Source organism: Pagrus pagrus (assembly GCF_965226575.1).
Source record: "Pagrus pagrus genome assembly, chromosome: 6".
Lineage (NCBI taxonomy): Eukaryota > Metazoa > Chordata > Actinopteri > Spariformes > Sparidae > Pagrus > Pagrus pagrus.
In genome coordinates this window covers 16,265,022-16,287,160 of record NC_140190.1, presented here as the reverse complement: position 1 = coordinate 16,287,160, position 22,139 = coordinate 16,265,022, and the positions used below count along the sequence as shown (strand labels likewise).

Below are 22,139 nucleotides of genomic sequence, written 5' to 3'. Positions count from 1 at the left end.
GTTGAGGTGTCTGACATTGTCCTTCCTCATCTCATCCAGCAACCACAGGACACGTGGACGTCCACAGTTCACCATTTTAAACATTTCCTTCACCCTCAACAATGAGCTTCAGACAGGAAACATGATGCTGTGTAGTTTGTAAGTGGAGGGAAGGTTGCAACATCATATGAGCTGTATATTATATAGATCATATTTAAAGCAGTTTGTCTGTGTTTAAAAAAAGAAAAGTTAGTGTCCACCAACTGTCTGCGTCCACATCCACAGGTGCTGACAGACAGAATCCTCCAGAGGAAACAGACCCGATAGTTAGATAACCAGTCCAAACACAACAAAGACCAAGTGAGACATGTTTCATTGTTTTATATTAAGTACGTATATCACTTACTTGTACATTCTGTCAATTGGGGCATTGGATCTCTTAAGTTCTCCCAAAGGAGTTCTGGAGGCTGGACGAACAACGCCTAAAAAAGACAAAAACAAAACCATAAACACAATTAACACACATTTAAAACATGTAAAACAATGTATTAATCATAAGTAGGCCCTCAAGTAGAACAAAGGTTGATCAGGTTCACATGACCGCAGCAATTTTTGTTGTTTTGATATTTGTCTAAACTTAATTTAAGTAAATGTAATCTTGTTAATCCTCATGAAAAGGCTCCTACGTCAGTGGACTACGTCTGAGAGCACAAAAATAGTCTAGGGGATTGAGAATTGCACGGAAAATGAAAAAATCTCCTAAAGCCTTACGTTTCTCCATATTCCTCTGTGTGCTGACCTGAGGCTAATTACAGAGCAGAGAAACTGCAGGCTTCTGAAGTAGTGGCACAAGCTGCACAAGTAGGGTGAATGCAGATCATGTATGATACTATGATAAAATATATGCTATGATCTACCTACTGATAAAGAAATCAATAGAAATGCCAATATTAGTCGTTGTTTAGCCTTAGTAAAACAGATAGATTGTAAGATAGTATCAGCAAGCTATTAACTACAAAAAAAGCAGGAATTGAACCTTCAGTCCACACTGATAATGTACCTGAAGTTTTGGCGGCCCAGGAACGGCCAGCTTCGTTAAAGGCAGCAAGGCCTCTGATGGTGGCGCGCAGGATGCCCCATCGAAACATGGCCACTGGGTCCATGCCAATGAGCTGCCTCACATAAGCACGGTCGCTACTCCGCAACAACGCCACAATGTCTGGACGCATGTGGTCTGTGTTCTTCTCCCGGAAATCCTGGTGAGGTTGAATATATCAAGAACATTACAAACTGAACAATCAGCTCATCTTCAAGTGTGGAATCCAATCCCTTTAGCTTCTGTTACCTGATGTCCTCACTATCCATCATCCTTACCTTGATTTGATATTTGACTTTCCCAGCAAAGTGTCGAATTACAAAGGCAGGCTCCATGACTGCTGTGGGGACAAAGTATTTGTTCCCCTGGTGCTGCTGCTTGAATTTGGCTAATAATGTCTCATCTGTGGCGTGGGGAAAGCTGAAGTACAGGCACAGATAGAAGGAAAGAGGAAAGAAAGATGATATGAAAAAAAAGAGGAGGTTAATGGGCAGCTTCTACGAAATCCTAAACTTAAGTCCTACTCGTATCGACAAGGATATGAATGAATCATCTGTAACTGTTCTTACTTGCTCTCCTCATCCAGCAGGTAGAGCAGGCCAGTGGGTTTCTTGCTGATGAGGTGGATACAGCCCACGTTGTCTGTGTAGTCGATGTTGTGCCAGGTGATTCCCTCTGCTTGGTACTCCTCCTGGAAGAGGCAAGACAGAACATTTTGGTAAATCAGCCAAACTCAACTTTTTACCTGAACAATTTAACAAACTGGTCTCAAATGCACATATACAAATACTCAAAAACATCCAGCACAGATGCCGTTATTATCTTTATTGTGTATACTTAAAAGATGCAAGTCAAGTTTGACTGAATACCTAATTATTCTAACTTTAAATCTAACTTTTATTTGTCACTTAGAACTCAAAGGGATAAGATAAACTAGCATGCAGCTTCCCGTTCCTTTTACAGATGAGGAAATGCTTGGGTGAGTCACCATTTAAGCAGTCATTATTATAAACAAAGAGCAGAGAACATAGTTCTAAGTTTGAATCACAGGGGAGCAAGTCATTCGATGGTGTGTTATTCAGTGTGTCACGTATAAAGATTTGGTGGGTGAGGGGATGAAGCCTGACCACTCACCTGCTCCAGATTGAAGATGTGATGGTTGAAATAATACTGCAGCTGCTCATTTGCATAGTTGATACAGAACTGCTCAAAGCTGTTGGTTTCAAAGTCCTCAAACCCAAAAATGTCCAGGACACCAATGGACAAGCACTGCAAAATAAGAGCATGGGCAAAAACCAAACAATCATCATCTGAAAAATAATAATACTTGTAGCATTTAATGATGTAGTTTTGTGCTGTTGTGTGTTTGCTTGAGTTTGTCTCTTACTGGGATAGATTCCTCCATATCTTTCTTGTTAAGCAGTGCATGATTGATGCGTAGGACGATCCAATCAAACAAGGCGCTGTACAGAGATTTGGCCATGGAGTCTCTTGCTGTGATGGCCTGATGAGAGAAAGATGGGATGATGCACACAGTATTTCAAAGAAAAGTTCAGTAAACATAACAGAAGGGGAAGAAAAGGTGACAACATTACAACTTAAGTCTGACGGAAGCAAACATAATTGAGGGCTTAAACAGATAAAAAATAAATTAAAAAAACAGAAAAAGAAGAAGGGTGTGGAGTGAATAAAAAGTTGAACATAACACACTGACAGGAAGAAGAGATCTGCTGTAGGTGTGGTATCAATAAAAAGCAGAAAGTCACAAAGAAGAAGCAGACAAACAACAAGGCCACCGATTGGTGTGCAGTTGGACACTATTATAGTAATGACGGGTTACAGAGATACCTACCTCAGAGTGGCTGTAGGGGAGGATCAGCTTGTCATTGACCGTCACCGTTTTCCTCTTCGTCAGCGCCTCAACCAGCAGCTCCTCTTTGACCTGAGAGGAAACCCACACAGGTTAATGCTGACAGTCACACACACTACGAAGCATGGAGGCACATGAAAACAAACACATCTGTTACCTTTAACAAGTCAGAGAGTGTAGCCAGGACCTCTGGTGGTCCCACATCCAAACCCTCGTCTCGGCCTGTAGACTTCCTCCTGTAGGTCACGTTGCCCAGATACAAGATGGCCGAAAGCACAGAGAAGATCCTGCAGTGCAGTCATAGAAATTATGTAAACTGAAAGCAACAGCAACAATGCAGACATATAACAAATGTGTGAACAATGCTACCCACGCTGCTCTTTAATCTTATCTGTTAATGCTCAATAACTAATTAACAGAGTAGAAGAATTCTGTGAAGCGGCATCTACACACTGCCTCTGCTACATTAGCCCATTAGATACAGCTATTGTTGTACTGTGGGTGCTTTAAAAAGGTCTTATTGTTGTAATTTATATTTTTGGTAATGTGACTCAATCAGACTAAAATAACATCTATTTTGAAAAATGCTTCAGGATCTGATTTACAATACAATCCCTTCAACTTGTCTGACTTTTTTCTGCATTACACTCACTATACTGAGCATGTTCACTGAATCACTTACTGTTTCTTGGTGGCAGGAAGAAAGCCAACCATCTCCATTGCCTGCTGCAGCCTTTCAAAGTCATGCCGCAGGTCCTCCTCATCTTCTATCTTAAAGTTTTGCTACATGGAACGACAAGACAGTTATAAGAAACAAATGTTTAAAGATGAGAAAAAAGACAGCAAAATGGTCACACAAACAGGTGAAGAACAGATGTGAATTAACTGAAGGGTGAGAAAAGAAAGTGAGAGTGAGAACAAAGACTGCTTCATTAATATGCAGCACACATGTGTGCAGTAAGCTGGGAGTGTATACAGCAGCTTATTCAGAAGCTTGACAGGCTTCATGAATGCAGGGTCCAGTCACACTGAGCTACAGTGTTACCTTAAAGGTCAAATCACACACATGGGGGATGTTAATATTAAAGGGACAGACTATAAACTGCTGGATGGGCAGTAGTGTACCTGCTTGAGGTAGAAGTATTCTTCAGGCGGCAGCAACTTGAACTCCTTCCTCTCCTCCTCTGAAGCTCCTAACAGCAGGTAGTAAAACACGTGGTAGTTCCTGGAAAAATAACACACAATGTCCTTAAAGCCTGTTCTACACACCAAGTTATTAATGCAAGAACATTTTCTTTAAAGTGCTATTCAATAAAGATTAATTACTTCTTCTGCGTATCCATCCATGATTTATTTGTTTTATTATCTGGTGAGCAGTTATTAGTGGACATGAGCTTGGTTTATGGTAACAATAGGGGTTCAAGCCATAAACCCATGAAAGAGTCAACATATTGTAAAAAGCTGATAGAAAGCAGACAATATATCTGGAGCTCAGTGATGCTCATATCAGTTTTCCATTCGTGCTATCAGTGAGCAGGTAGGTAGACGGGCGGAGTAAAAGCACAGGGGAGTAATGAGTTTCCACACTAATCACTAAGAAACAATGACATCATACAGTAGTCACTCCCTGACTAGACAGGCAAAACGCACTGTCAACAGCAACTGTAGGCTAGGTGATAAACAGCAGCCTGAAGGTTACACATGTAGGGTTTTTAATAGAAAATGGCAACAGCTTCATAAACTAGCTGGGAGAATTTGGAAAGGAAGTAGGAGTAACGCTATTCACACTCAAAACAGCTACAGTGGGTTTTTATACAAGGCATCATCTGCTTCAGCTGAGCTCTCAGTGGCAGATCGTGGTTAATCACACTAACCCCCATGAGTGTGTATCTTTATCTCAAGAAATGTAAAAATAGAAAGAATAAAGATAAAGACTTGTGTAGTTAGAAAATAGCCTCCCTGTGTCAAATACCACTTCATGGCTAAAGTTTTACTGTATTTACAAAAACTATTCATGTTAAAGTCAGTTTTTTCATTGGTTTCACTGATGTAACAGTAAAAACTATAGGTAATCAAAAGGCATCTTTCTCTTCTCCTGACTCATTCATTAGTAATATATACAGTAAGACTGCAAATCAAACAACAGTGAAGGTACTTTTCAATTACCAGATATTTGTTTGCACATTAGTCACACAAGTAGCAACAGACTAGCAGTCTGACTGTCGCAGTGAGTAACAGAGACTTGCATGATGTGAAGGAAGAGTAAACATGGTGAATGAGGCAGTCTCTCTCAGGAGAGTGATGATTTCTCTCTCATTGTTTTAATAGCAACAGCTAATTCTTAACTCACAAAAACACTTGTCACTAGAGGTCACATTAAAATTAGGCACAACCAAACTATATTACAAAGAGCTGCTACCTTCAAGTTTAACACTTCATAAAACCATTGTCAGTAAACGCAGTTTGCAATCTAAAGTATGTTTTACCCAGCAGCGTGCCAACTTTTGTGGATATATTGGTCCACTTTGATGTCAGTGGGTAACATCATTCAGCTCACTAGGGGCACACAGCTAATACTAGTATTAGCATGCGGTATCTACACAGTGGCAAGTATCTAAAGCTAGAGATTCTGGATTTCAAAATCTACGTATATAGGTGAGCAAGTGTTAAGCCAGATGGACAGATGGATGTAAAGTCAAAATCTGAAGTCTGAAGCCCTCGGCTGAACTTCATATCCAAACATCAGAGCTTCCTCATGTTTGTACAGAGGGCCCCATGAAGGTCAGTGGGGGTGAAGGGTTAAGACCCCTCCTGTCTCTACTCACCTCTCGTTCTTCTCTCTGGAGACCAGACGAGACTTCTCCAGGAGATACTTCTCCACCACAGCCCTAGAGATAAGGGAGGGGGGAAGAAGAGGACAAGAAAAAAGGGGAAGAAAAACAATGAGGATGAATCACTTAACACCAAAGGTCACTCAGCTCTGTCCGTCTGTGTGTGTGAGAGTGTGTGTGAGAGTGTGTGTGTGTGTGTGTGTGTGTGTGTGTGTGTGTGTGTGTGTGTGTGTGTTTTCAGGTCATATGTGAAAGTGGCTGGTAATAAAAAATAAGGGGAGGAGCAGGAGGGGATGTGAGGACAGATGGTCGGAACAATCAAAGAGTGAACAAAGCGTTCAGAAACGCTCAGCTAGATTGTCGCACATCACACACGCCACATAGCAAAATACACACACGCGCCAATGTTAATTTATTGTATTGTATTGTTATGGTATAGCTGGACACAGGAGACTGGAAGGCTACTGCAGGAGTAGAGGTATGTTTTTCAGACCACTGCAGTCATGAGATATGCAATTGTAAAAGCAGTGGTATTTCTGCAGCACTCCAGGCCAAGGCCATAAAGTTGTCTAAATCAGACTTTATAAGTCAGAGTTGTTTTTTCTATAGCCAGGCAAAAACAACACTGACGCCAGTCCTCATGGCACACTAAGAATAGAGCTGTGCTGTGAGAAACATAGTTGTGTCAATCTGCTAAGACCGCAGAAACGACTATAGACAGATTAACCGGGATCAAGTTCATACATCTTCTGAAATCATCTGTTAGTTTGAGAAACGTTTTCGCTCTCTCTTTTTCTCAGAATAGTCTGCACTGCACGTTCTATGCAAGAAGTTCACTTTATAGATATTGTGCAAATGTTGGGGTGTGATTTGTTGTAGATGTCATGGCTACAGATACAGCCATAAATATCATTTAACCTTAATTTACAAAGGGTTAAGATAAATCTTTAACGAAGCATGTTCAAGATGTTTTTGACAGGACAGCAGCGTGTGATGTGTCCTGAGTAACTGACAGGCTTTTACAGGCCATTAGGCTGTCCTTTGAACAAGGTCGAACCAGATACTGGGATTCTGTACAGGCGTTGATGATGTCAACGGCTTTAAAACATGTATGGATATTGAAATTAATGTAGGTAGTTGGACACTGGCTCTCATGATATACTGTACACATTTTATTGTTGTATTTTCATGTATTTTGAGCATCAAACCGGATGATGAATGAATGTAAAGGGCCACCACAGGACACAATATGTGAAGCTACTCTTTGGCTTACCTTTGTTATCGAATGCTACAGTAATGCTGTTATCAAAAGACAATACTGAATTCTACTGCATAAGTGTCATTAAAAAATATATAAAAATATTAAAAAATATAGTATTTTATTTTTTGTAAAATTATATCAGTGTATCAACAACAACTACTACTTCTACCACTACTACTACTGCTTTTAATTCACTGGGATGGGTCCTACCTTGAAAATCTCAAACCATTGCAACCTTTATGTATGTTTATACAAGCTGATCGAATTCACAACAGTACATGTCTGTAGGAATGTTGACGGGAGACTTTTTTCAGAAAAGCAGAAAGGGCGTCCACTGACATGCTGGCTATACAGTAAATCTGTCAGCATATACCTGAGGAGTAAGAGAAGTCTCACAACACATACATACTGTACAGAGACCTAAAACTGATTGCATGTTCATGTTCAGACACACCACCTCCTCTTTACACCCCCTCTAAAGTGTGTGTTCCTTATCGTTCTGCACGGTGTCGCTCAGAGCCCAGTGAGGATGGATTAGCCAGACAGAGACCCAGAGAGAGAGAGAGAGAGAGAGAGAGAGAGAGAGCGTAAAAATGTCCTATCTGTCAGTTAGTCAGTCTGCTCAGAAAGCAGCGCAGAGCGGAACAGCAGCCTTCCTTTTGTTAATCTTCTCTATTGACTGTCTGAATGGCTGCCACTGGAGATTGAGAGATAGACAGGCAGCCTTTGTTCTCACTACAGAGCAGAGCTGTTGAGTCCAACACTTCACGGAAGTGAAGCAGAGGACTACACTAGCACACAAACTAAGCAAAATATTTTAGTTTACTAACATTCATTTGCCTAAGTAGGTTCACTTTGCAGCACAAAAGCATCAGTCAGCTAAAATTAACACTCCTGATTGGATTACAGACCCTTCTCAGGGTAACCCAGCATGATGAGACCTGGTGCCATTAGGAGATAATCAGGTTGGGGAGGCCCATTGACGGTGGAGCTGAGCAGCTGTCACAGCTGGCATTCACATGTTTCAAATCACAATATATTTCTATTACACAACTTTTGCATAACACCAGCATTAGACATCTCATCCTATTAGTATCTACTGTGAATATTGTACTGAATATTCTTCTGCAGCCCTTCAGCTTTTGTCTTCTCCACAGTCATATCACATGTTCTCTTTTTCTTTTAAGACACTGTATTGAGCAGCTGTTTCTCCCCTCCTGATGAGGAAATGAGGAAGTGACATGGCTAACCAGACTTTGAAGCAGCGCCTAACCAGAGTCTGACTGCTGAGAAAAAGGAAGGACGTGCTTGTGGTTGAAAGTTTCAATCCACACACATACACACACACAGAGCTCAGAAAAGGATCCACATGACCAGCCATAAAAGAGCAAAGAGGAAGGTACAGGGCCTAGAGGACCCTGATGGGGATATATAACTCAAAAACAGTCATTCTAATGTCCCTTTACGGTGTTGCAGTACAGACAAAGTCAATGTGAAGTGACCTGACTTTGTGTGAGGTCTTCTTGAAAGTGCTTGGTCGTAAACAATCACACACACAAAACACACAAACAAAACACACATGCGCCCGCTGTTAATTACTCACCCTCTGACCACTCCACTCTCCAGATAATTAACCTGGATGAATTTACCAAAGCGGCTGGAGTTGTTGTTGTGTGCTGTCTTGGCGTTCCCAAAGGCCTGGCAGGGACGACAGGGGAGGACAGAAACACAGGGTAAGTTAAAGGGCATGAGGTCAAATACATGCAGTGCATTATGGTCATGTTTCTACTCAATTCATATTAATCTTTTCTAATCCAATAAAATGATGAATCTGATGAGTATAATATGGTACCTTTAAATAAAACAATGATATATGTGAAAGACAACACAATTTAAAACATTAAGAGGAAGACTGTTTGCAATTCTGGACCAGAGACTTGTGTCTTGGAGACCATATGAAGCTTAATTCAAATCTTTAAGTCTTGACTGCTTGTGCCCCAGAATTTTATGCTGTCTTTCTGCTCATTGTTAATGTTTTGAAACTCAACTGTGACCTTTGTTGAGTTTTAAACGGAAGTGCTGTTGGGTGCAACACAATCTGGGAGTGGCCAGCTCATCTATCAGCGCCTTCACTGAAGTCAACAACAACCACAACTATAACAAATCACCATGACAACAAAGAAACTAGATAGTTAAAAGGTTAAATCTTGTTTTTAAACAGCAGCTGAGAGTGCAGAAGGGGGTGGGACTGTGTGTGTGTGTGTGTGTGTGTGTGTATGTATGCTTGTGTGTTTGTATATGTTGGAGGTCTTAGGAGGGGGCGAGCATCTGCAGCTCGTTGTCCCCTCTTGCCCTCCTCTCACTCTCCCCCCATCCATCTTTCTTTTTTTCCCTCCTTTCTTTCCTCTCTTCAAGACCTTTTCCCTCATTCTCATGTTCAGTATGTGTGTGTTTGAGAGTTAAAGAGGGAGACCGAGAGCATAGGTCAGTGATGATAAATGAGGTTGGGACAGCCATTCTGTATAGCAGCGTCACACCAGAAACTGACATAGAGAGGACCGGGGTTGTTCCGCAGGCATCAGGCTAATGCCAACCGAGCTAGGGGCACACAGAGCCACCATGCCTCTCTGAGGGGCCCTGTTTATTGCATTGACACGGTAACAGAATAGCACTCTCTCTTTCTTCCTGATGCACATGCTCACATGGTTACAGATACACACACACACACACACTTAACAAAAGGCCACCGCAGGGGAAGTTGATTCAGTGAATGTTAAATAGGAGTCACATTGTATCTCCCAAAGCAGTTGCAGGGTGAATTCGATACAGTGGTCTTGGGGCTGATGAGAGTGAGAGGGAGAGATTCCTTGGGATGGACCGTTGGCCTACTTTCATTTCTGCTGTTCAAGTAGACCTTATATCTAAATTTTTTTGCACCTTTTTCTCAGCGCACTGAAAACTTTAAACCAAAATGTGATTCCAAAACATTTTTGAGACCTGAGGGAAGTATGCAGCAAGAGTTTATGCTTTACAGTGAATTAAGAAACAGATGCAGTTGACTCTTATCTGTGACCAGAATTATCCACCTTCATCTTAACCTGGATTTCCTCAGACAAGGCTCCCACCCAGCTTATCACTGTGCTCTCTCTCTTTTTTTACACACAAACTACCACTCTGGTATCATTCTATGTTCGTATTTAGTTGTATATATGCCGATATATGATGTCTACATTTACTTATTCCGGTGTTGCCTTTGTTAAACAATGCCATCACTTGTGTTCCAAGTTTGAGGGTCTGTAAGTGTGTTTTGGCGTTGACACTCCAAGTGTCTCACTGCTCAATGCTGCCCACTGTGTCCAGTACTGTTCTCAAAACCCTGCAGCAAGGAACACAAAACCTTGGGAAATCTCTGCAAAGCCCAGGCCGCTGCACCATGGAGGGAATGCTAAACATGTCACAGCATCTTTCGTATTCGAACTTGCCCATGAGCAGACGATCTGATTGGCTGGAAGGCTCAGCAGGTATGGGGAAGCGGACCGACAGCTTGTCGAACCGTGTCCATGGAAAGACGTGGTCTAATTTGTATTCTTACGAAATAGGGGCTGCTCTCAAGGAGTTCATGGAAGGAAAATAAGGAAGGGAGAGTGAAAAGCAGAGAAAGGAAGAGAGGGAGGGGGACATAGAGAAATCAGGGCCGTTCGCAGTGTGTACATGTCTGCATGTTACATATCCAGTGATCATTTCATGACGTACAACTCTGTCTTAGCTGATTCCTCTCTGCGGTAAGCAGGCTTCTCTGGCAGCCCTGTCTCCTGTACATTTCCACTTCAACAGAGCCAGACCTACCCAAATGAAGTCTCACATCCCCATTCAGCCCCTTCCTATACACACACACTTCTCCTTAAAAACCAAACTTGGGGAGTGTCGATATAATAGTGCAGTTTATGAGTTGTTTGTCTCAGCAAGCAAGTGTGGCAGAGACATGAAAATATAAATTATATACTTTAAAAAGGCATTACATTTGAGGTGTAGCATAAACGTGTACAAACACGAGCGATCTGTGTAAGGACACAGCCTGATGTTGTATACAAGATTAGATGTTCACAGGAACAACTAATTTAAGTCTGCTGTGTTGACTCATAAGTGTCACACTTCCCTCAACATTTATGTAACAACTCCTATAAGTCACTTCTGTGATGATCTGAGAGCAATACAGTTTGTAGGTTTTTTTAAGCAACATGCTTTCAACAAAAGTGAGAGAAAGGTGAAAAACTGTTCTGTAATCAGAAACTTTCACAAACTTTCAGTCAGTGCTTGGGTACTAGGACTATGACAGTGAGGCTCTACTGCATCCTTTAAAGTCCAGCTGCTCAAAAGAGCTTCAGTTAAACGTTTCCACAGGCGCTGCCAAGGCCCCGACACTGACACCTCACTTCAGCATGGATACACTCACAAAAAGACTCTAAATAGTCCAACCGCCACAAAGACAGTTCCCACATTCTCAGAGGGCAACGGCAGGCGCACAAGCAAAAACTCATCAAACCTCTAGATGGACAGGCTCACTCATTCAGCTACACCCACAACTATATCAGTCATGTCCTTGAAGCCCTCAAGTTTATATACTCTTCAATTACAGGTTAAACTAGAGAACCAAGTAGCAGGGTAATATAATGACTGGTGGCTGCAATGTTAAGGCAAAACAGCAATAGTACTTAGTGAGAAAATAATCACTGTTTGTTGTCGTGTATGAATGTGAAAAGTGCTATGGTGAGCTCACATGATGTTGGCAGTGATTGAATGCAACCATGTCTCTACAAAGTTCCCCCTCTATGCTTGGCCTTGCTTCAAGCCGCCACTATATCCCACCAACTACATTTAAACCCCCCAAGCTTAACTCAACCGAATTGTTAACAAAGAATTGATTCTTTGAGGTACAATAATGGCGTCAATAGCGCTCAGAGGGGCTAGTGCTTCAATTCAATAACAGAAAATGTTCCAATGAATGCAGTTCTTCAGGAATTTACTGTATGAAGTCACAAACAAATAATATTTCTCAAATCTTTACTTCTTATGTTGAGCAGAATGGTATGGCACTGTTCTCTGTTATAGAAGAAATGACTTGCAGTCACGGAAATAATACAATAATAATGTGCTAGATGACACTTCACACCATACCAAGTCCAGCAATAAAATAATCAACCAAACAATGATTAATTTGGGATTTGCTGCGTTTCTCTGTTATACATCATGTTAAATTGCGCAAAACACACATGATGATGTTACTTTGGCCTCTGAGAAATTGTTAATTATTAAATAGGCAAACATTATAGATTAACTGATAATGACAACAATGGTTATAGCTAAGGCATAAATATTGTACATATTGACTATATCTGTATGTTGCTGTTTGCAGATCTGTATGTTTCTGTGTTCTACTGTAAATGATTACAAATGACTTTTGACACAGTAAAGCATGTATAAACTGTATTAGTCAAGTTATCACATAACAGCTACACACCAGTAAATCAACTCCAGGGGAAAACAAACTAACTTTCGTTGGATGACAGCATAGTGGAAATAAAAGTGGTGTTATAGTGGTGGTTGCGAGAAGAAAAACTGTAATTGCATCAGCGTACAATGGTTGATTGTAATAGATTTATTATTAGCAAATGCTGGAAAGCAAATCAGAAACTTTCATGCAATAACTTAATGGGAAAGGCTGTGAAATGCCCAATTGCACATGGGATCAACGGAACAATGTAAACACCACATGGAAAAGAGCTAACTCTGTAGTATATTAATGTCATCAAAATTACAAAAACGGCACGAGACAAACAAAGCTCAACAGAGAGAAAGAGCCCAAATGTCAGTTTCATAATCCAGTGCATAAAAATCTATATTTTATAGACAGACATCTAAAAATACTGATACACACACAATGAATTGACAAACAATAACAGCTGTCACAAACAGACAAGGTCACAAAGGAGTCATTATGTACACCACTGACCATAATCCAGTGGAGCACACAGTTTTAAATGTATTACTTAATAAATTCAAATATCAGTACAAGAATTTCAGCAACGGTCGAGGCGTATTTAGTCTGAACATCACAGACCACACAGGCATTTCACCATCAAGAGTATACATGTGTGATTACCCAACTAACCACTGAACATTAGGCTGCAATTCACTATGGCAACATGAACTACAACTGTGCACCAATAGAGTCAGTCAAATTATAACTTTTCTGCAACTTTAAAAATGTTGGGCAGTTGATAAAATTCACCCTTTCTGTATAAAAAGGTCTTGCTGCTGAATTGTCTTACAGGCTGGACACACTGGATGTGTGTGCAGCGCTGCTGCGTAGCTTTGCCTCTCGCTTTTCATTTCGCCGTTCATGTTAACAGGTTAGACCGTTCATATTGGATGCATTAGACGCGCTTCTCATGCGCGTGTCAAGCATAGGTGCTGCGTCACGTGATCTAGAGATTCAGAGTCTCGTCTATTTCTACCGCGACACGTGGTTCTCGGCAAAAACAAACCTGAAAACGACCTGTAGACACTCATGTCCACATCATACCAGCATTTCACTACATTTTTAATGTCTGTATGTCTAGAATATGTCACAGACATGAAGACAATACACCCAACATTTTTTATTTTTTAACCTTTAACTTTTCTTTTACTTTCTATCTCTCCCTCCCTCTTTCTCTTTGCCCCTTGTGCTTTCTCACTCATTCAAAGGGGACAAAAGAAAACCACGTCATCATACTTATTGATAATTATCAAAGACAAACTCCATGTAGACAGACAGAGCAGGCAGGAGCAGTGCTACAGCAGCAGCGCAGCTGCCACGCAGCCTACGTGAACACAAACAGGCGAGTGAGCAGCAGCGGCTCAGCTGCCATGCAGTACACAGGCACCTTACAGTTATTTGTACGGTGTGTATAGTTTGTGATGATTATCTTAGCTGTAATAAGTTGGTCCATACCGTACTCTGTACGTTTGTAAAAACAAACATTATTTTTTGCCTGTTATCCAGCAGTGGTTTGTATCTTGATCCATCTTTTTGTGATCACACAAGTGGTTGCCGTCTAAAACATCTTTGCTTGGGGCATCAACAGCATCTAAATCCAGTATTATTACAGACCAACTTGCCCAGCTTTACAGCGACAGCACCACAAACATGACTTCACTGTAATCTTTGCTATACACTATGTCCGCTGTCCAGGCCTGAAGTTGAATATTAGTTTTACTCCAGGGAAAGATGTTTATGAAATTACCTTTGATGATGCAAACAGTTGGCAGAAAACTGTAACAAAACAAATCGTACCTCCTCTATAAGATTTGTGCTGAGAAGTCTACGTGGCCAAGTGTCGGAGTAACGTACACAAAAACCTCACAAATGAGGCTATGGTACAATGTGCAGAAAGCAAACTTGAAATTAAAAATTGTCATCTGTAATCCCACAGTTTACCTATGACAAAACAGGGCAGAATTTGCAAAACCGATTTAGAAATTTCTGTGTTTTCAAGAAATGTCCAAATTATTTGGTCTACTGTCTGTATGCATACATAACAGAGGGTCAAGTAATGAAGATGTAAGAGGTACAAAGTTGGAAAAGTCTGAATAAAGTTTTCGAGCACCAGTTTTGCTCCTCTTGTGGTCTGGTGTTTTACCAGATTGGAGTCATTTCAAGCAGCTCCACCCATGTCTAGATGGGTACCACATCAAACTTCAGCTTGTGGTGCGGTCAGAGTACCATGAATAGACCCTGAAGTGGCCTGTAGCATGCTGCTACATGTAGGCTGTGTTTGGCCTGTGAGGAAGAGCAGTTTCTGGTCTTCAATATGATTCTGAATGGTGTGATTACACTAAAGCCTTTGTACACTGTGTGTGTGTGTGTGTGTGTGTGTGTGTGTGTGTGTGTGTGTGTGTGTGTGTGTGTGTGTGTGAAATGAATGACACGTGTGCATGACGCAGTGACTTAAACTCAGTAATGCCAGCTTTTCCCAGACTCGTACACAATGCCACCCAGCCTGACCAAATATAGCTGAGGAATAAAGAGGTGCAACCCATAACTAAGAGATAAACAATGGCTCAGCAGACTGAATGGCCAGCTACTCCTCTGCACTTCCTGAACAACAATACAATACTTTGGTGTATCCACACCCCTCAAGGCCCTGAGCTAGCAGCAGGGAGAACTACTGCTGTTACTTCCCGTGTCGTAGCTGCTTCCTGTTAAAAAGGGTTCCGGATGATAGGAACTTCCTGTCTGAAGTGGTGAGACAGAGTGGCATGGAAGAGGCTGGGGACTTAATAAAAGACCGTAGGGGCTGACTTCAGCTGAAAGGCTATAAATCGTCTCACACGTTTGTCTTGAAATTATTTTCTCCTCACCAATTACATCTGTAATGTTACTGACTGGACAGGAGACAAAAAGGTTATGACTGACATCATTTACACCAAAAGATTTTTATATTTATGAATGACCAAGAAAACCCTGCAGGCTTCTTATCGAAACAGCTTTTTCATGTTAGAAAGTGGTATTATTGTATTATTATTTAGTTCATCTTCATCTTTGGAGGACCCTGACATTTTCAGTCACTTTTGCCTGATGATATTCAGAATGCTGCACAGACTAGAGTGGCAATGTTGAACCTATTCAGGCCTGTGACTCCATTATTAGGTCCTATGATTGTCCTTGTCCAACTTGTCAAATTTTACTTTTAAGAGCATGGATGGAGCTCCATGTGGCTTTAGGGTTTCTGCAGGTTTCGACAAATTAATTTGAGACTTTTAAAGACATTTTTGAGACTACTGTGAAAGCAATTTAATGCCTATTTCAAGTTTAAACTGGAAAAACAAAATGAAGAATGTAAAGAAAGTCTAAGAATTGTTTGTAAAGTAAATTAATTTATTCACACTCAACATGAATATTCAACTGTAAATAACTACACAGAACAATATTGGGTGACGGCAGGCATTTGCTGGTGGCTTTTCATGGCTTTATGCTTTTCTGACTTCCCGTGCAACTTCCCATGCTCTGATAAACTCTGATGGGGCTGCAAAGTCATCAGTGGTTATCGGTAACAGTCTTCTGATAAATACACCAGGGCAAGAAAAACTTGATCGGTGCAGTACTTTCCTACTATCAACACATAAATCCAATATATTGCCTGCCTTGTGTTTGCCAACTGTTCGCAACGGAGGAGGGCCCTGTCTGCATTAAGAATGAACAGGCTTCAAAGCCTGGCAAATGAAAACAGAAATACTAAAAGAACAACGTAACACCAACCAGTCAGACCAGTTCAGTGAAATACTCACTGAGAGCTGTTGAGTTGTCCTACAGGTAGCAGCCTTATTTGTTCAAACATTTGTTCAATGTATTAAGGGCAAACTCTTCTTTACCTGCATTATTTTCAAGACAAAAGAAGGAAATTTGAAGAATAGAAAAGAAAAGAATATAGAATGAAGTGGCACAATGAATTAAAGTAGAACAGCGGCTTTCCCACATGGTTTCAGGTTGGAGCCATTCAATCTGCCAGCAACACAGCACTCAGTCCAGCACCACAAACGATGATCTCATCTCCTCAAAATGTGTGACCCAGGCCTGCAGACCTCCCCTATAGCTTGAGGAGACACACAGACAGACAGACACACACACACACACACACACACACACACACACACACACACACACTCTCCACCACTGTAACCTGATCAGCATCTAGGACAAAAAAGAGCCAAATAAAATCCTTTTATCTCAGTAAAAATTCCTCCATTTTGGTTCACGTGTCTAAAGATAGCACTCTACACTCGATATGTAATGCCTTGACTGTAACTTGTCAGGGAGGAACCACAAGAGGTAGACCATTTGTGTGAAGAGAAACTGCAGGGGACATAATTTCAGAGGAGTTATTGCTTCCTCTGTAAAGCGGCTTTTGTTTCATGTCAGCCATCTTATGAATGTGCTGCCGAGGCTGGTGGCTGTTGTCAAAACAGAATCTATTCACATAAACTAACTTGTCTCTGAGGTTCATAACAGTGTGGAAAAAACATTTAAAGTTACTGTCTCTGCTTATGGTTTACATGTGTAAATTTAGATGCAATAATGCTGCAAGAGGGACTGTACAGCTGTTCAATAGCCAGGATGATTGACTGAGTGGTCACAGATGGAATCCAACTTCCACTTCCTCCACTGACCAGGCCAACAAAGACCGAACTCGTCTCCCTGTCTGCCACTGCAACCACAACTTTAGACTGGGTTCACACACACACACACACACACACACACACAGACACAGACATAGACACACAGACACACACAGACACACACACACACACACACACACACACACACACACACACACACACACACACACACACACACACACACACAGCATTCTAGGAGTGAACAGCAGAGTGGCAGTGTGTCTGCCAAAGGGACCAGAACTCTGCTGATGGAGGGGAAAATCTCTCCATCCCTCCTGCCCCCCCTTCCCTCGATCAACCGCCCGGAACCAAAGACTCTGACAGACTGACACACATCAAGGGACCAACGCTTTACTTATTCAAATGCATCTCAAAGCAGCAGCAGCAGTTCTGTGAGTGAAGGTTCCAGTACTGAGTCAGAGGGTCTGGAGACAACCGAGAAGTGACAGATGATGGATGGATACACCGTGTCTGCAAGTTGTTGTGGCAGCTCACCCTCTCTATTCTTGCCATGAAGCCTCAAGCCAATAGCTTGTGGCCAATTCAGTTTAATTTTGTTCGATTTCAGAGTACTGCTTGTTCCAGTGAATTCACAGATCGAGAGGTTTTTGCTTTTCAGCACCGTTTTGTACTTTGAATAAACCACATTCCACATACAGCTTTTCTGGCTAAAGGTCTATTTTTAGCCACTCTACTGCGAAATAAAACAGAAAAATGTGCAGAGGAGATTTACTTCCAGATCAACTGAGAGTTATTAGTTCCCCACACCAAGGATGGCTACTAACTGAAAACTTGAAGTACTGGGATTTCTGCTTTTTTCTACATGGTATTCAGGTGATTGTGCAGAGATAAGCAGGCTTCCCAGTCTGATATTTACTCTGCAGCCTCAGGCAGAACTACATTTTATCTTTTCTCCTTCTATATAACTCAAATCACAAACATAAATCCAGATTACATCGCTGACAGGAAGCACTCTCAAGTTTATTATGACCAGAGGACACACACTTGCATGCCACTCTGTACACCCCACACATGCAACATTATGGTCAACTCAGCTGAGCCAGAGCTGCAGGGCAGTTGAAAATATGTAAGTGGAGTTAAATTTATAGTGATGGAGGATGCAGAGTACAATATGAGACACCACTCACAATGAGCTACTGCTTAGACCAGAGCTTTGCAGTGGTAGTAATATGAATGTTGCAAATGAGCTCACAATAATAAGCCTGCTGGAGGTCTGACCAGAGGTAAGTTCTTCCATATGTGAAAGTGGAGGAGACCCCGTTTCTCATTACAGGAATGAAAACTGACCTAAATTAAGTCAACTCTGTTCTTTGCCACGTTGCTCAGGGATTAAACTCAATACTCTGTGATAACTTACCTTTCATGATGCAACTGTTATTTTTTTTAAACAATGTAAAAGCTTACAGATGTCTGCCTGTCTGCATGTATTTGGACGTGCCTTTTTCATCACCAAACACAGAGAGCTGTAGTTTAGTACGAGCCCTTGCTATTTAACTGTCTGTGGAATAAAGATACCCTGAGAAGCCTTACAGACTGGTGGCACCCCGTACAGTATCTGTTTCTAAATGCCAAGCATACAATAGTATTTTTACAGCTGACTAAAAGGAAAACACATTCTCATTTGACAGGACAGTGCCAAACTTAGTAAATACAGGGCTCTGGGGTGCAACTATGTGACTAAACATTTTTATTGGTCGCACCAGTGTGCCTAATATTCAGTAGGTTTGTTTAAAAATATTATTTAATTATTAAATTATTATTAAAATTATTATTATTATTTTAATTTCTAAATTATTATTTATAATATATTATAATATATTTTTTGACAACAACTGGATGTTTAGACAGTTGCCTTGAACAAATAGTAGCCTACAACACGTTTTCTGTATTTTATTTTTTCCGCATATATTAGGATTTTATGTGCATTGTCTGTGTGTATGTGCTTGTGTGAGACCAGGCCCTTTACAGCTCCTAAAGTCCTTGCATGCAAACAAGAGAAATCGTGAGATATCACAACCTTATAACATAGTTCTCTTCAGTTTTAATTTGGCTATTGATTAGTTTTCTGTCACGAAAAATGCTGCGGTACCAGTTTCACCTGTCCCTGAGCCATAAAAGGCCCAGCCCAGACGCAAAATCATCAGCGGAAATAACCGTTCCACGTCCTCTGTCCAAAGGTGCCTAACCCCCACTAAACAGTTGGGGTTATTGTTATTTTTTGTTGCGTATGCTGCAATTTACACAAACCCTCACACGATCATTTACATTATGTGTTAAGAAATTAAGTTACACACCAGTACAACCTTTATAAAAAGTTAGTCTGGAGCCCTGAAATAAATATGTTTGCATCTGGTTCTCTAACAACCCAAAAATATATATTTTGAATGTAAATGTATGAGTGAGGAATGATCTGTATTCTGGTGGTGTGTTTGGTCTGATTACCACAACCTTTTCCTTTGCATTAGTGAGTTAGTTGTTCACTCTAGTTAGTCAGACAGCTAAGCAAGGGAGACACTCTGTATCTGTTTAGAGTCCATATGACTCCACTGAACAGACTGTTGGTCAGTCTGTCTGTTAAGAATCAGGCCTGAACATTGTGCACCATAATTATCAACCAGCTGGCCTTGCACAAACATTCACTGCAGTGATAAATAAAAATATTGTTGAAAATTATTTTACTTTTCATGATATATTGATAGATATTCTCCCTCTAGCTATTAAAATCAGTCACTTCTAGAAAACCCTCTTTCGGTTTGGCTGTAGTTTCGATTAATTCTGTCCTTTCGGCGGCTGCACAGAGCAAGTCAGCACAAGCATCTAATTTCTCACAGATAGAAAGCAGGAAGAGAAGCACAGTCACCTGACCGAAACAGCAACAAAGAAATTGTTCAACAACTATTGGTCAACAACAGCTCCAAATGAAATTCACATTGTCATATTTCTGTGTTCAAAAACAGAGCCCATGCTGTTACACAATCAGAGACCAAGACCAACTAACCAAACCCATCAGTGTTTGCTCAAAAGAAACAGAAAAACAACAAGATTTATGCTAAGATTTCCACAGCATTTTCAAGGGCCTCACGAAGGGTTAATAAAGCAACTTCCCATCCTCTTTTTCGTTTCTTCTTTCTGGGCAGACCATAGTCTTTATGTTTACTTCCTGTGCAATGCACACACTTCCATATGCCCCATTGGCTCAGCCCACGCACGGAAGTTCAACGGAGTTGCAGCCTGAAAATACATTTGCCAACTGCTGAGTGAGATCTGATACATTCATGGGATCTTTTATCATTCATAACCACTGCACTGGAGATAATCACTGTCACAGTAAATAATCTCAAAATATAACTTTGTGTATTTTGCATCCTCTGCAATTGTGTGTGCATGCCACAGCAACAGGATGAGTCACTTCTGATGAAGCACTGTCATTGTAGGATATGACTTAATCAAAAGAGCATTACATTTCATAACTCACTGAGCCGCTGAAGAAAATAAATGTGTGATATCTGTAATAACAGATAAGAGTGACACAATCTAGAGAACCTTTCATCCTTCTTTTTGTTTTTCCCAAATACGCGTCAGACACTGGCTTTTAAACCACAGACAACCTCTAACTGTGAGTTGCACTAGTTTACAAGTTAGTAACAGTTTTTAGGGGAAAAAACTCAGGTGGTTTTCTAGCTAAAGGGACTGGTGGAGTCAAATCCTCCCATCACACATGTCAAGATCTTACCTCCAGGACTGGTCCAGCTCCCAGTATGGTCCTTTCCACCCCGCTGGCATAGCCCTTCTGGCTAAGTGCAGTCAGGCAGTGGATCAGGAAGTTGGTACTCTGGGTTTTGCCTGAGCCACTTTCCCCAGAGATGACGATGCACTGGTTGATCCTCTTCCTGAGCATAGCATAGTAGGCCACATCTGCGATAGCGAAAATATGTGGCTCCAGTTTGCCCAGCTGGTGGTTTTCGTACATCTTGACGTATTTAGGGTTGTAGATGGGCAGGAACTTGAAGGGGTTGATAGCAATGAGGATACTGCCTGCATAAGTGTAGATCTTTTTCTTGTAAAAGCGTGTGCGCAGGTTGTTTAATATGCTGTCCTCATTGAGGATGGGGAGATTGCAGAGGTCTGCAAAATCGTCCTGTGGAGGGGGAAGGAAGCCCCTGGCGGCTAGCCGCTGTGCCTCCTGCTCCTTAGTCACAGACGGGAGGTGGACATAATGAATTGTGCCATCATGGTTCCTCTCCTGGAGCATGGAAAGGTAAAGAGATAAAAATCTTTAATTATCTGAGACATTTAAAAACATTCTGGGTTCTCTCAGTTTTCAAAAAAGAGTCAAAATAAGTCAAAGTTTAATGATAATGGGAAACATTTTGTATGTGGCTAATCTACCCGTCTTTGTTGTTGTATTTTTCCATCATTAGCTGGTAATTTGTTATCTAGGTTGACTACTTGTTTTTGTTTCTCAGTAAAAATAAAAATGAAAAAAAAAAGCAGAAGGAAGTAATATGCAATAGTCAAAAGGTGGCAAGAGATTTCTCAGTGCTCAACATTCACTGAGTCTGACTGCAAAGTGAACTGTGTGCTATCAACTCTACCTGTAGTAAGAAGTAAAAGCCTAGGCTCTGAGGGTGTTGTTCCTGGGCTTTCCGAGGCCACAGCAGAAACCTCTGTGCTGGCAGGTCTCCGGCCTCTAGCACCCACTCTTCCCCGCCACATTCCTTCACCTCTGCTAGCACATACATGCGGCCAGGGTCCAGCCCCAGTGCCGTGGCAGCGTCTGAGATCACTGAGGCTGCTGTTGCATCTTTCTGCACCCTGATGAGAAGATAAAAGGAATTACTAACTCAGATTGAGCAACATCAT

General features: G+C 41.2%; 1 protein-coding gene across 8 annotated transcripts in view; it reads right to left on the bottom strand.

The window, feature by feature from the left end:
- LOC311259135 (myosin IXB) overlaps positions 1-22,139 on the bottom strand; it is a 60,098-nt gene that overhangs the window by 15,658 nt on the left and 22,301 nt on the right. For all 8 annotated transcript variants that reach the window (XR_014622837.1, XM_084356040.1, XM_084356041.1 and 5 more), the window contains exons 3-16: positions 21,872-22,091; positions 21,010-21,519; positions 8,641-8,735; positions 5,771-5,833; positions 4,071-4,170; positions 3,628-3,728; positions 3,103-3,232; positions 2,928-3,017; positions 2,463-2,579; positions 2,210-2,344; positions 1,645-1,766; positions 1,354-1,495; positions 1,040-1,235; positions 386-461 (exon numbers count right to left, since the gene is read on the bottom strand). Coding sequence is in view for 7 of the 8 variants with exons in the window: in XM_084356040.1 (XP_084212166.1) it covers positions 386-461; positions 1,040-1,235; positions 1,354-1,495; positions 1,645-1,766; positions 2,210-2,344; positions 2,463-2,579; positions 2,928-3,017; positions 3,103-3,232; positions 3,628-3,728; positions 4,071-4,170; positions 5,771-5,833; positions 8,641-8,735; positions 21,010-21,519; positions 21,872-22,091 (2,097 nt within the window). In the remaining variant the exon portion in view is untranslated. The remainder of the gene's footprint in view (positions 1-385; positions 462-1,039; positions 1,236-1,353; positions 1,496-1,644; positions 1,767-2,209; positions 2,345-2,462; positions 2,580-2,927; positions 3,018-3,102; positions 3,233-3,627; positions 3,729-4,070; positions 4,171-5,770; positions 5,834-8,640; positions 8,736-21,009; positions 21,520-21,871; positions 22,092-22,139) is intronic.